The sequence below is a fragment of the Monodon monoceros genome, unplaced genomic scaffold (genome assembly GCF_005190385.1).
Source record: "Monodon monoceros isolate NGI ecotype Baffin Bay Population unplaced genomic scaffold, NGI_Narwhal_1 Super_Scaffold_15, whole genome shotgun sequence".
Taxonomy (NCBI): Eukaryota; Metazoa; Chordata; class Mammalia; order Artiodactyla; family Monodontidae; genus Monodon; species Monodon monoceros.
The window spans coordinates 7,134,108-7,147,967 of NW_021703771.1; the positions used below are offsets into that span (position 1 = coordinate 7,134,108).

At 40.9% G+C, this 13,860-nt stretch overlaps 1 protein-coding gene across 4 annotated transcripts in view; it reads left to right on the forward strand.

Moving 5' to 3' along the window:
• The window catches only part of SMAP1 (small ArfGAP 1), a 148,740-nt gene that overhangs the window by 57,972 nt on the left and 76,908 nt on the right, over positions 1–13,860 (forward strand). For 3 of the 4 annotated variants that reach the window (XM_029223444.1, XM_029223443.1, XM_029223446.1), the window contains one exon: positions 7,151–7,236. In XM_029223444.1, coding sequence (XP_029079277.1) covers positions 7,151–7,236 — 86 coding nt within the window. Of the gene's footprint in view, positions 1–1,210; positions 1,336–7,150; positions 7,237–13,860 lie in introns of all 4 variants that reach the window. The other variant, XM_029223445.1, reaches the window with a different exon arrangement.

Below are 13,860 nucleotides of genomic sequence, written 5' to 3' on the forward strand. Positions count from 1 at the left end.
TGTAGAATACCTGTGTGAGTGGATCATGTGGGAACACAATTATTGTTAATTTCATTGCACACAGTATTTTAGAGGCGAGGTTGCTTCTCTTCCTGCTTTCTGTGAATGTAAGATGATCGAGAATAGCAGGTGTGGTCAGGGCGCTGGCCTGGGACTCTGTAGACCTGGGCTCGGGGTTAGGCTTTGTTGGCTAAATGACGGGCCATCTTCAGCAAGTTACTTAGTAGTGGCTCCTTTTTTTCCCTTAAAAAAAAATACCCTCAGTGTCTAGTGATATCATAAGTTCTAAACATATCTTTTAAATGTCTCATTACCTTTTTGACAGTGACCTTTATTAATTTCTAAAAGCTTGCAGCAGTGTGCAGAGGGCCTTCTAGGCAGAAAGATAGGAAACATGTCGTATTTGAGAAAGTAAGGTAGTTATCGGGTGCAGTTGTATGTGCATAGGGGGTGAAGGTGGAAGTTGTGGGCAGGGGCTGGTTTGGCCTTGATCCTGTGAGGGATGGGGGATGGGGAGAGGGACAGCCTACGAGCTCTTAACGTGTTCTCAGTTGAAGAGCGACACCTAACGTTATGTTCCTTTTAAGAACGTAAATCCAAGGGGCTTGTTCCTGCAGTGGCCTAGGCAGTGGGTGACTAGATCTTCAGCTGAAGTAGTGGCAATGAGGTTGATTAACGGGATAAGCCTACAAAAATATTAAAGTTAGAATCACTAAGACTTCTGACAGAAGGGGCAAGAGTCCAGATGACTCCTGAGCTGGGTCTTAATCACCTAGGACGAAAGTAGTGGTTTATCCCTGGACTTCAAATGGTATGATTTCATAGTAAGTAGAGATAACAGAAGACTGTAATGTGAAACTTTTCCAGTTTTGTCATAACAATGTTTAATTTTATTGCTTAAAAGAAAAAAGAATTCATTCTCTGAATTTGTAGCAACTTAGCCAGTGCTGCAACTTATGAATCAAGATCTGAGAATATCTAGAAATTGTGAAAAATAGGAAAACTGGTACCTCTGATTCCACATCATCATTTAACAATTTTAATGTTTAAATACGTGTGGTTTACTTACTTTGTTCTTAAAAACAACAATTAAAACAGAAAGAGATCAACTCCCCTAAAACGCAATTTCATGAAAACGGAAGGAATGGACTCTGTATTAAATATTTCCAAAGAGCTCCTGAGACCAAAAACAGTGGCCCTTCTTTTCCAGCAGCTGGAACCCAAAAGATCTTGAAACCAGTCCTGAAAAGCTTGCTCCTATGCAAGAAATCCTGGTGGCTTTTGAGAGGAAGATAGAGAACTAACTATTCTGGGAGATTTCAAGTGGTAGTAGAGGTGAGTCACTGACATGAAGAATTGCCAGGGACTACAATTTCTCTTTAATTATGAGGTTTTAAAATACACACACACACACACACACACACACACACACACACACGCACGCACGTTCAGCTAAGGCAGTTTGAAATGTTAGTCTTTGTGTTCTACAAATTTTAATGAATAGAAAATAGAGCAAGTGGTGCTCCCTCTCCCGCACAAAACCACATACATGGAAATCTTAAGAAGCAAAAACTAATAGTTGAAAGTTTAGTGATGTCATCTTCAGCAACAGTAATGAAGGTAATGATACTGGGAAAACACCTGGCATGTAAATGCCATATTTATATTTTGAATGTATTCTGACTGTGAGATATTCTTGGATGGGATTTGTTAAATGTATTAATTTTATTCGATCATAACGTCTCGGATTGTCAGGAGACCCTGTTCTCTTAGTGGAGGTGGAGGGCCCTAGTGAGAGGAGGTCTCCTTGCTCTGAGTCACATGCTGCTTGGATCCCTGGCCAAGCTCCCTCTGGATGTATTTTATTTAGGAACAGTGTAGGATTAATGAAGCCCCCCTCTAACTCTTTTATTGTGTTGGGGAGTGGGAAACATATGGACACGGTACAAACATCAAAGGGTACAGAAGGTGTAAGATAGGTGGTCTCCCTCCCATTTTTGTCCCTCAGTCATCCAGTTTCCCTCTGTAGGAACAACCCTGTTTTTCAGTTTCTTGTATATTCTTCCTGAAACGTTTTATGCATATATACAAACATACAGGTGATACACATTTTTAGCTATTTTCATATCCTTACACAACAATCTTTTGGCCTGGGAGTAAGAGTCTTCTCTCTCCCACCCCCGTCTATTTCTCAGAAAATGGGTAGAAGTGTTCTAATTTACATAGTTTTTTACCTTTTTTTCTCCAGATTTAGCATAGACCTGTAGCGTATTTCCATGACATGCTGATGTGTAAGATTCTATTGATTATTTTGATGTTTTGCATTTTTGCCATTGGGAATTTAGAAGATCTAATTGCCACATTATAACCTAGTCATTTGCAACAAAGCAATTAGTCATCTCAGTGCTTTGTTTTGTAGCTGTTATTCTTTTTTTCCACTTATTCCATTTTTAAAAATAGCCAGTAAACCCCAAAGGGCAAGTCAGTATACACATAAAAATTTATGAAAACTATGCAGATAGCTTCCTGAAACAGTCCATTAATGTGGGTTTCAGTTTGCTCATAAATGGTTGTTGCCAAGAGAGAGAAAGTACAGGAGACGCTCCAGGGACACTTGGGGTAGGTGCTGAGCAAAGGGGAGGGCGCACAAGGTGAAGGAGAGGGGAGGCCCAGGCGCCTGGCTCCTAAACACAGACCCAGGCCCTGGGCTGGACTGCGCTGGGTGTGCGCGGGCTAGGGCAAATAGGAGCAGCCTGCCCTGGAGTAGTGGCTGGCTTCACGTAGTTATCAGATTCCACATCCCAGGAGTTTGGAAGGTTAAAGAAAAGAAAAAATGTGACGGATTTTATTCTCAGGAGAATGAATCATTGAGTTGGAACTTCAGGTGGCCTGTCACTTACCTTGTCTTTTATTATTTCCTGATATTGACAGTGACAAACTTGGGCACACTTTGTTTCTGTATGTTCCTGTTGCCTTTTATCTTTGCATTCATTTCATGGCCCTTTTTGCAGTAAAACTGTTTTTGTGTGCTGCTTAATTACCATGTTTTTCCACTGGAGATGCCCCATTGACATAAAACAATGCCTTTTTTTTTTAAACATACACAGTAGTGTTACATAAAAATAAAATTTCCTATTACATTTGTTTGCGGTATGTTTATTAAATTACACAATCCAATAACTAAATGCCAATTAAAACTTTAAATTGACAACCTCAGTTCTCTGTAAAACGTTAAAAAGTTTAGAACTCTTTTAGAATATAAGATTTATTGTTTTCTTTTTTTTTTTTTTTTTTTTTTTTTTTGTGGTATGCGGGCCTCTCACTGTTGTGGCCTCTCCCGTTGCGGAGCGCAGGCTCAGCGGCCATGGCTCACGGGCCCAGCCGCTCCGCGGCATGTGGGATCTTCCCGGACGGGGGCACGAAACCGTGTCCCCTGCATCGGCAGGCGGACTCTCAACCGCTGCACTACCAGGGAAGCCCAGTTTTATTGTTTTTTAGTGCAAAAACTGGGACTGGGTGATATGTTGTCTACTTATAAAGTTTCAGAAATAGAAATGCTTCATCTACATTAGATTGTGATGACAATGTGTTTAGCCCACAGAGGCTTTTCAGCATTTTGATTCAAACAGTATTTTTAAAAATTGAATCTCAAGTGATGTGTGAGGCTTTGGTCAACTGTTGCTCTGTGTACTGGATTGTGGGGGAGAAACTGAAAGCACTCAGATTATGAGGACAAGTGCTTTTAATAGTGGGCTTTGGGATTCTTAAGTGTGTCCTATTATACCATTTCCAGGTGAAGCCTTCCTTTGCGGTTATAATGGTGGTGGTTTTGGATGAAGATCGTTCATCAAAAAGTACAATGTAAAATTCATCTTTCTAGGACGATATAAAGTATAAAAGAAGGACAGATTGAATTTAATGGGCATAGTAAATAACATTAATTTTTAAATATGTCCTGCCTAAATGGCATTTATCATAACTGCGGAGTACACGTTTCACTTATTCTTCAATATATTAATATATCTTTTCTTAAAGTAAAAATGAATGTGACTTTGTATTTCATATATTCTCACAATGGTTTGTCAAGAATATCAATACATTTCTGCTCACTGGATGCTTGCCTTGTTTTTAAAAAATCAGTTTTGAGATGAAGTATAGTTTACTATGTAAATAAATATTTCTTTTAAAATATTTTTAAAACTCTGTAACTAATTCCTTGAATTACCCAGCAGGGAACCTCTTTGTGCTTGTTTCCTCATCTGTAAAATGAAAACTGAGCTGCTAAAGCAAAGAGCCTGGTGTTCATGAGCCTTGCGTGATATGGTCCCCAGTTCCATTGGCTGCAGCCTGAGGTGTCTAGACTGCCAGTGGCCGATGTTGGTTCTGTCGAGTTTAATTCTAGTGGAGACTCCTGGGCCTGTTACTTAACATCTTGCAGCTTCAGTTTCCTTTCCTGTCAAATTAGGGTAATAATACCTAAATCAGGATTTTAAAAACTTTGAAATGGCATATATATAAGCAATTGATGTATTATAATATATATGCAATTTATATATTATATATAATACATCTAATTTATAATACTGTATTATTTATATATATTAATAAGATATTGAGGCCAATGCTTGTTATTGTAGCTGTTAGGCTGTTTCATTATTTTCTTCTGCCAATTACCAGAATTTGCTCTTAAGTCCAATAGAAAAAATTTTCACGTGTTCTGTAGGGCCCTTGCCTGTAGTGTCTTGACACTCTGAGGACAGGTAGTTTGTACCACACTCCTGTCACCTCCCCAGAATGCCAGCTCCTGTTGTTTTTTTCTCTTCACTCTAACCATCTCCAGTGGCTGAACCAGTTTCATCTCCACTAATCCTTTCATTGCAGACTTTCCTTCCACCCTACTCTGTTCTACTTTTTAGAAACTTAGAAATTATTTGAGCTTACTAGTGTCTTCCTTCTCCTTACAAAATGATCTCTCTACATCCATGATGTTATTGAATCCTTGTTTCCCCCAGTCCCAGCTAACAGAGACACACACACACGCGAGCACCTGCGTCAGGTCACTTTTTGGCAGTGGTCTCCTGTAGAAATGGCTCATAATTTCACATTACTTCTCCCTTTCAGATTTTATACCTTTTTTTCCTCCTGTCTAACTGTGATGGATAGCATCCCTAGAACAAAATTAAATAATTTGGTATAATGTACTTGTATGCCTTGTTCTTAATTTTTTATTTTGCCAAAATAAAATATTAATGACCTATATTAAAGAGAATATTTATATAAAATGTATAGAGTCATATGTATTGAATATAAGATAATATCACTGATTGTAAGAAACAACTACATTTTATGGACTAATTAGAAAAAAATGATCACTTACAAGACACGATCAGTTGTAAGATGCAGTTCTACTTCATGAATGTTATAATATGAAGAAAAATGTAACTTTGGATCAATGAGATATGGCAAGTATAGCAGTTACTGTTTTTAGTCTTACTAAATTTTCTGTTAAAATTTTTATGTACTCTCGTTTGTGTGTTAGAAACTTCAAGTTTTCTTATTTTTGTAGTTTCTGTGAGCTGTATCTAAGTTACTTTTTGCTTCATTGCATATATTATGCACACTTTCTCTTGGTCTCGTTCTTTCCAAACGTTTGATGCGTTTATGATGACGTGAGTTGGTCGTCTCTGCTACTGAATTCCCACGTGCCCCCGCACAAAGATGCGGCATCATTGAATGCTTGCGATGGAAAGCAGTCTTCCTTTTTTCAGGAAGGGTTACCAGTCCTGAAAGTCTCTCTGCTCTTCTCCCCACTCAGAGGATTGTTCCCTAGCCCTCCTCACACTGACTGACTCCATGCTACTGTGCCTCATGACACGGGGCAGCCCTTGGCCTACTCTCTTCTCTCCAGAGCTAAATAGCAAAACATTTTCTTGTTTTTCAGCTTACTATCCCTTAATGTTTCCCAGCCCTTTATTACTTCATGTTCTCATTATCTCTAGAGGAATGACTTAGAAATCTCGTTTACCCTGAAAGAATTCTTATGTTGAGGTTGGGTGGTGTAGGTATCCAGAAATGGGTTTACATTAGTATCTTGCATAACTTAGAACTCTCAGTTGGGAGAAAAGTCACTGTATTTTTTTTATCTGAAGGAAGATGGTTCTGTGTCCCCTTGAGGGCTACAACCCAAGGATGACATCTAGTGATCTGTTAAGCCTGGTCTTCTTGGGGACGCGGGGTGGGGGGGGGTGTGTTCAGGAAATCAGGGGAAAAAGGAATTATAAAAGCAGATCTTTCAACCAGTTAAAACATTTTAAGGAACTTAAGCTCCCTGAAAATGATGTAAAATAGTGATAGAGTAATGTTTCGTTTGTAAATGTTAGTTCAGTTTCTAATGTAATAGAATATCCTGGAAGTACTCTTTGGTTAGTCCTTACTCATAGGTGATCCAGAAACTTAATTTAATAATCATTTGAACCAGTTTAATTATCTTATGCCTCCTTAGCAATGGTTCTTACTCTTGGGGTTGATAGATTTTAGGGAGAGTCCTGTGAACTCCTGAACTTATATGTAAAATTTGGCCATTAGGCACAGTTTTTTGGTAGCGAGAGGAGGATCCATAGCTTTTGGCAGAATCTTAAAAGAGATTAATAACCCCAAAGAATTGAATCCACTTCTGTTGTGTTCTAGGGCGGCCCTATTTCTGCCTCACTGCTCTCCATTGTGGCCTTGGTTGTAAATCATGAAAACCTCAGAGTATTTTGAAGCTCAAAACAAAGAAAATTTGATCTTGAGTTATTGGCCATAAAAATGGCAGTGTTGTTCAAGTGGTACATTTAAAACAATAGTAATACCACGAACTTCCAGGGAATCCACTTTTAGGAAGTAGTGAGTGTAAATGAAGGTGGTATTGTAGTCACGGGAAAAGACATTCAAAAACTGCAGATCCACGTATGTTGAAGACATGTGAAGGATTAAAACTATGCTTCTGTTTTGAACTTGAGTAATTAATTTCATAGTTGTGATTTAAATTATTTTTCTAAAGAATATTGGAAATGATAAATGTCTGGTGTTTGTATGTATGTGTGTATAGGAATTACTTTTTAATGTTTATATGAGTAATGAAAATATGTGATTTTTTTTTTTATTATAGTGCATGCAAGATATGGGAAATACTAAAGCAAGACTACTATATGAAGCCAATCTTCCAGAGAACTTTCGAAGACCACAGACAGATCAGTATCCTTTAACATTTCTTTATTGTGGGGTTTAAAAGAATCAGCTCATTTTTCTAGTTCATATTTTAACTTTGTATTGAATATTTAGGAAGAAGTGACCTTTATCATACTGTTGTTCATGAAAAATAGAAATTGATTTGCCCTGAGCTATGCTTTGTATATGGTAAGTTTTTAATAGGAATCTGGTAATACATGATCTATATAGTATTTTTATGTAATTATTATTGAGTATAAAATATTATAACTGATTCCTCTTTTTTCTTGTTTGTTTTTTTTTTTGCGGTACGCGGGCCTCTCACTGTTGTGGCCTCTCCCACTGCGGAGAGGCTCCGGACGCGCAGGCTCAGCAGCCATGGCTCACGTGCCCAGCCGCTCCGCGGCATGTGGGATCTTCCAGGACCGGGGCACGAACCCGCGTCCCCTGCATCGGCAGGCGGACTCTCAACCACTGTGCCACCAGGGAAGCCCCAAACTGATTCCTCTTGATTGATCTCCAACTCTTGATTGGCGCATATAGGTTGTTTATTACTTTAGACTATTATTAGAGGTTTGATTTGTGAGCATCTTGAGTATTTTTTGAAAAATCATTTCCAGAGAAGTTTCCTTTGAATATTTATTTATTTATTTGGCTGCATCAGGTCTTGGCTGCATTGGGTCTTCATTGCGGCACTTGGGCTTCTCTCTAGTTTTGGCATGCGAGCTCTGGAGTGCACAGGCTCAGTAGTTGCAGCGCATGGGCTCTCTAGTTGTGGCACATGGGCTTAGTTGCCCCATAGCATGTGGGATCTTAGTTCCCTGACCAGGGATCGAACCCGTGTCCCCTGCATTGGAAGGCGGATTCTCAATCACTGGACCACCAGGGAAGTCCCTGGAGGAATTTCCTTTGATCACCTTTATGTGGTCATTATGTTTATGTGAAGCAGTTGACAGACAAATCCCATACTTGGTGGACGTGGATGGTGGCAGGGATGTGGGGTCATGTCACTGCTGACCTTCCGTGGGTCACAGGCTGCATGGCTCTCTCTGCTTTCACATCTGACCTAATGAATGAGGGGAATATTTTCTCACAGGCGTTTTAGTGAGGATTTTTTTTTCACATGTTAAAGAGAAATCGTTTGATTTTATAGGATTCCTCGAACTCATATTGAAGTTTGAGAAAAAGCTCATCAGAATAAGATTATCTAATTGACTGTAGGTATATGTGATTTTATCCAAAGGTGATTTTGGCAATATAATCTAGTTTCTTAAAGATCAGTTGTGTACTGGACTCTCCTGGTGATCCAGTGGTTAAGAATCTGCCTTCCAATGCAGGGGACGCGGGTTCAATACCTGGTCGGAGAACCAGCCCACGTGCCGCAACTACCAAGCCCGCGCACCACAACTAGAGAGCCTGTGCGCCACAACTACCAAGCCCGCATGCCACAGCTAGAGAGCCTGTGTGCCACAACTACCGAGCCCACGTGCCACAACTAGAGAGCCTTGCGCCACAACTACCGAGCCCGCGTGCCACAACTAGAGAGCCCGCGCACCGTGCAGCCCTCACGCCACAGCTAGAGAGCCCGCACACCACAACTACTGAGCCCGCGTGCCACAACTTGATAGAAGCCCCCATGCTGCAAGGAAGAGCAGAGCCCACGCACCACAACGAAAGATCCCACATGCCCCGACTAAGACCTGACGCAGTCAAGTAAATAAATATTTTTAAAAAAATTATGTGTAGCTTAAAAAAAAACAAAAAAAGAACAGCTGTGTACTACCCATGTGTATACTAAAACAGTTTGTGTGATCAAACAATGAAAAAAATTGATCTTTTCTCAGAGATACAGGCCATTATATATATATTTTCATATTGGTATAGAAACCTTTTGGGTTATACTCAAGAAGTTAGTATTTGTCCTGTTCTGTTTCTGCTTCCTCCACCTTCTTCCCACACATTTAGCAGTCTGATATCCCAAGCTATTTTTATTATAGCAAGATCCTGGGGTAGGAGTGGGTGGTACATTTCAGGCATAAAAAATTGTGTGAGCAGAAGTATGAAGGTGTGAGGACACTTGACGTTTTAAAGTTTTGATATGACAAGATTTAAGTTTTGTGGGCCAGTGGCAGAAGAAGCTCATTTTTCCAGATTGTGAAGGGTTTTCAGTACCATGTAGAGCAGCATATAGGTAGCATATAGAGCAGTACCTCATTTCATTGGCCCAAAGGATTGAAGGATTTGAAAAGCCATGAAGAATTTTGAGGCAGGAGAAACATTAGAAATATTAGCTTCTACCACAAGGAAGATGAGTTGGAGGAGGTCGTGGAGTCACAGAGGGCATGTAGAATACTAGTACAGCCCTGAGGGGAGCAGTGATGAAGAGATGAATTACGTGGGAGACTTGAGAACAGGCAGGAGGGAATTGGGGAGACTGGAAGGGAGCTGGGAAGGCAGGGGCAGTTGGATTAGGTTAAGATTGCCTGGGCTTCCCTGGTGGTGCAGTGGTTGAGAGTCCGCCTGCCGATGGAGGGGATGCGGGTTCGTGCCCCGGTCTGGGAAGATCCCACATGCCACGGAGCGGCTGGGCCCGTGAGCCATGGCCGCTGAGCCTGCGTGTCCAGAGCCTGTGCTCCGCAGCGGGAGAGGCCACAACAGTGAGAGGCCCACGTACTGCAAAAAAAATAAAAAGATTGCCTTTGTTTCCAGGGAAGACACTGCAGTGACCCCAAGTTTCCTAGCTTGGCTGAGGTTCTGTGAGTGAGGTAAACTTCTTCATCGGGGAAGGAATTCAGTACCAGATGAAAGTGTGAGGGTTACAAATTGAAGACAGTGAGCCATCACTTTGGGCAGGATAAGGTGTCTGTGGGACACATGCATGGAGATGCCCATCTAGAAGCTGGAAACAGGAGTCTGGACCCTAAAAGAAAGCAGGAAATGCAGTGTAGACAGGAGAGTCACTTAGCACGTAGGTGGTAGAAAAATGCTTGCTAAAGTTGTGTTTACCTAGGGCAGTGATCCTGTATTCTTTTTTAAATAAATATATTTATTTATTTATTTTTGGCCTCGGGTCTTCGTTGCTGCACACGGGCTTTCTCATTGCGGAGAGAGGGGGTACTCTCCGCTTCAGTGCGTGGGCACTCTTCTCATTGCGGGGGCTTCTCATTGCGGGGGCTTCTCGTTGCGGAGCACGGGCTCTAGGCGTGCGGGCTTCAGTAGTTGTGGCACGCGGGCTCAGTAGTTGTGGCTCGCGGGCTCTAGAGCTCAGGCTCAGTAGTTGTGGCGCACGGGCTGAGTTGCTCTGTGGCACGTGGGATCTTCCACGACTCAGGCTCGAACCAGTGTCCCCTGCATTGGCAGGCAAATTCTTAACCACTGCACCACCAGAGAAGTCCCTGGTCCTGTATTCTTTTTTGCGGTTTTATTGAGAATCTTGGGAATGCTGTTTTCCTTCTCCTCTGGAAAGTGAGGGCATAGGGCAGAATCCTGAGGAAGAGAGCATGGTGGAAGGAGATACCACAGAGCAAATAAACTGTGTTCCAGGTGGTTGTTACCACTGCTTGCTAGTTGTATTAGGTTATTCCTTTCTCTGCTTCTCACCCCCAAGCCTGAGTTAACATATAAAATCCCTCAAATTGAAGAATGTCCCTTGTCTGGAAGTTTGTGTGTATGTGTGTGTTTGTGTGTGTGGGGGGGGGTTGGTTTGGTTTGAATTGGGTTTTTTGGACTTCTCTTGAACGTTAAGAGGGTAAATGACTTGAGGTTCTTGAGATTTGGGGTAGTGTCCTTTATGTGGTATCTGGTGGATGAATGTGGCTTCCAAGGTATTTAGTTCATCCCCATGATGCCGTGTTGCTTTGACAAAGTCCTGAAGGTATTCAGGGGAGGACAGGACCTCGGTGTCCCCTTACACTGCCCTCTTCTGTGTACCATTTGGTACACAGTCGTAGGAATTCTGTTTCTTAAGTAATTACTATCCGTTTTATGGTGAACCTAATAGAAGTAAAGGATTAGTGAGATGGTGAGTTCTTTTTTCTGGTGTTTTTTGCCATGTCCTTAAATGTTTGGTCCTTATCTAAACATTTCAGGAGAGATGAGATTTTTGTAGTGAATTGATTGGTGTGTGGTATCAGTAAGTCCTTGACCTTTGACACAGTGAGGGTGTGGCATTGGAAACAACTGCAGTAGCTTTCCTGCTCAGCGAGGGTTCACTGTGTGCCAAGCCCTGAGTTTGGCACTTTATGTACATTAGCTTTCTAAATTTTCAGAGCAGCTCAGATAGAGCATAATATTTTTATTCTTGGCAGGCAAGAGGGTAGGGTTCTCAAAGAGCTGTTAAGAAACTTCCCAAAGCCTCCAGACTTTCCCTCGTGTGTAAGGACACTTGGATATTATTATACTTAATGATGATAGTCTGAGTAAAATCAGTGTTGTCACATTTGAGTCCTGGTGGGTGGCTTTTAAAAATAGATAGGCTTATAGTTTGGAACTCTTTGCAGCTAGGACCATAAGGTCTAGGTGAGAATGTCAGTTTTTGAGTACCTGGTATGATTCAGGTCAGGCTCTTAGATAATGTGTGTCTTTGCTACTGTTAGTTCAAGCATGTGTGTTTGATTTTTCAAACTAAATGTTACTTGTAAAGCGTTTGCAAATTATGGTCATGTTCATATGAGGTGTTGACCTCTTGCTGTTTACAGAAAGATAATCTAAGTTTGTCAGAAACTAAAGAGGGATTTTGTCTAAAGACATTTGAGATAGATGACTACTAATGATAAGAGTATAAGATGACATCTCTTGGACCATGAGACCAGCTTCTATATCTAGTGTAATACTATAGTCTTCAAAAATGTTTTTTACCAAAAAAAAAAAAAAATGGTTCTGAAGAACCTAGGGGCAGGACAGGAATAAAGACGCAGACGTGGAGAATGGACTTGAGGACACGGGGAGGGGGAATGGTAAGCTGGGACGAAGTGAGAGAGTGGCATGGACTTATATATACTACCAAATGTAAAACAGGTAGCTAATGGGAAGCAGCCGCATAGCACAGGGAGATCAGCTCAGTGTTTTGTGACCACCTGGAGGGGTGGGATAGGGAGGGTGGGAGGGAGACGCAAGAGGGAGGAGATACGGGGATATATGTATACGTATAGCTGATTCACTTTGTTATACAACAGAAACTTAACACAACATTGTAAAGCAATTATACTCCAACAAAGGTGTTAAAAATGTTTTTTACCTTAGTTATTACAGCTACGTCACTTTTATCCCTTCTTTTAATTATGAAACACTGTGATTTGGAGCTATTATTAGGAAGACTAGTAAAACCAGCCCCCTTGTTTTCTTTATTTCATCAATCATTGTAAAGCTCAGTGCTCTCTGAGAAGCCTAACATCTCTGCACTTTTACTGATTTAAATATAGTTGTCTCATCCTTAGAGGCAAGTAAAACTCATATAATATGGGACCTCACTGCATTCTTAACAAGATTTGTTACTTTTTAAAAGCTTTGCAATTTACAAAAGTTAGGCAGAAGCTGCTGTGAAAGTGTAATTTCTCATGCGGCCTGTGGTTAATTCTACGTGGCATGTATGAGTGCATGACAAGCGATAAAGCTTTACATTAAAGCTTTTCATTAGGATCTTTCGTCTTATCTGATAACTTTAATTACCTCAGTTCCATGAGTTCTGGTGTGTACCAGAGCTAATCAGCGGTGCTTCTCCCTGGAGCTTTTGAAAATTTTACTGCTCTCTGTGTTTTGTGTCTGGAACTGGAACATTTTGTTCTTGGGAATAGATACTAATTTGTATTTTAAGTGGCATCTTTAAAGAAAGGAAAAATCTTAAAATACAAATAAATACATGTGAAAAGATAAAACACATAGTGATGTGAACGTTTTTCTGGACTTCTGCAGTGCTTGCTGTCTGTTAGTTTTGAGGATTGGGACAGTGATTGGTGCCGTGCTGAGTGTTTTGTGACCAAAGGCATGGAGGGTATTCTGGGGTATTTCGTTGTTTGTGTGCTAAGTCCCAAGTCAGCCACCTAAACTTGCGTTGTCGTTGGTATATTCCTTACCTTGATTTGCTGAAAATATTACTGTTCTATTTCTTTTTGTGGGGGAGGAGTTGTATTATTGATCTCTGTCAGTAATAAGTCCTTTTGTCTCAAATGGCACCTGGATGCTGGAAAATGAAGGTAAGTATTCCCTGATCTTCAAATTTATTGGTTCTTCTGTTGCTGCTTCTCACTTGCTCATCTGTTTAAAGTTGATGATAGGCATGCCATCTTAGCCTTGGCTCAGCAGTTTTCTGTTTCCTCCTCTGCTGTGGGCCCTGTGTTTAAAAGAGCGGCCTGTCAGAGCATGGTGATTGATAATAAGAGCTGAGGGTTAAACAGTAGTCACTCTGCCCCCCCCACTGCTCTTAGGCCTTTCCACACACTAGCGTGTTTAATCCTGCGAGGTGAGTCTTGGTGTTATCGCCATTTTAAAGGTGAGGAAACTGACACCAAGTTATACAAAAATAAAAGCTAACTTCATTTATGCTTACTGTTTGTTAGGTACTATGCTGAGGGCTTTATCTATATTATCCACAAAACTGTCAGCAATTTGGTAAGATATGGAGTATTATTGTCATTTTCACTACTGGTACCAGAA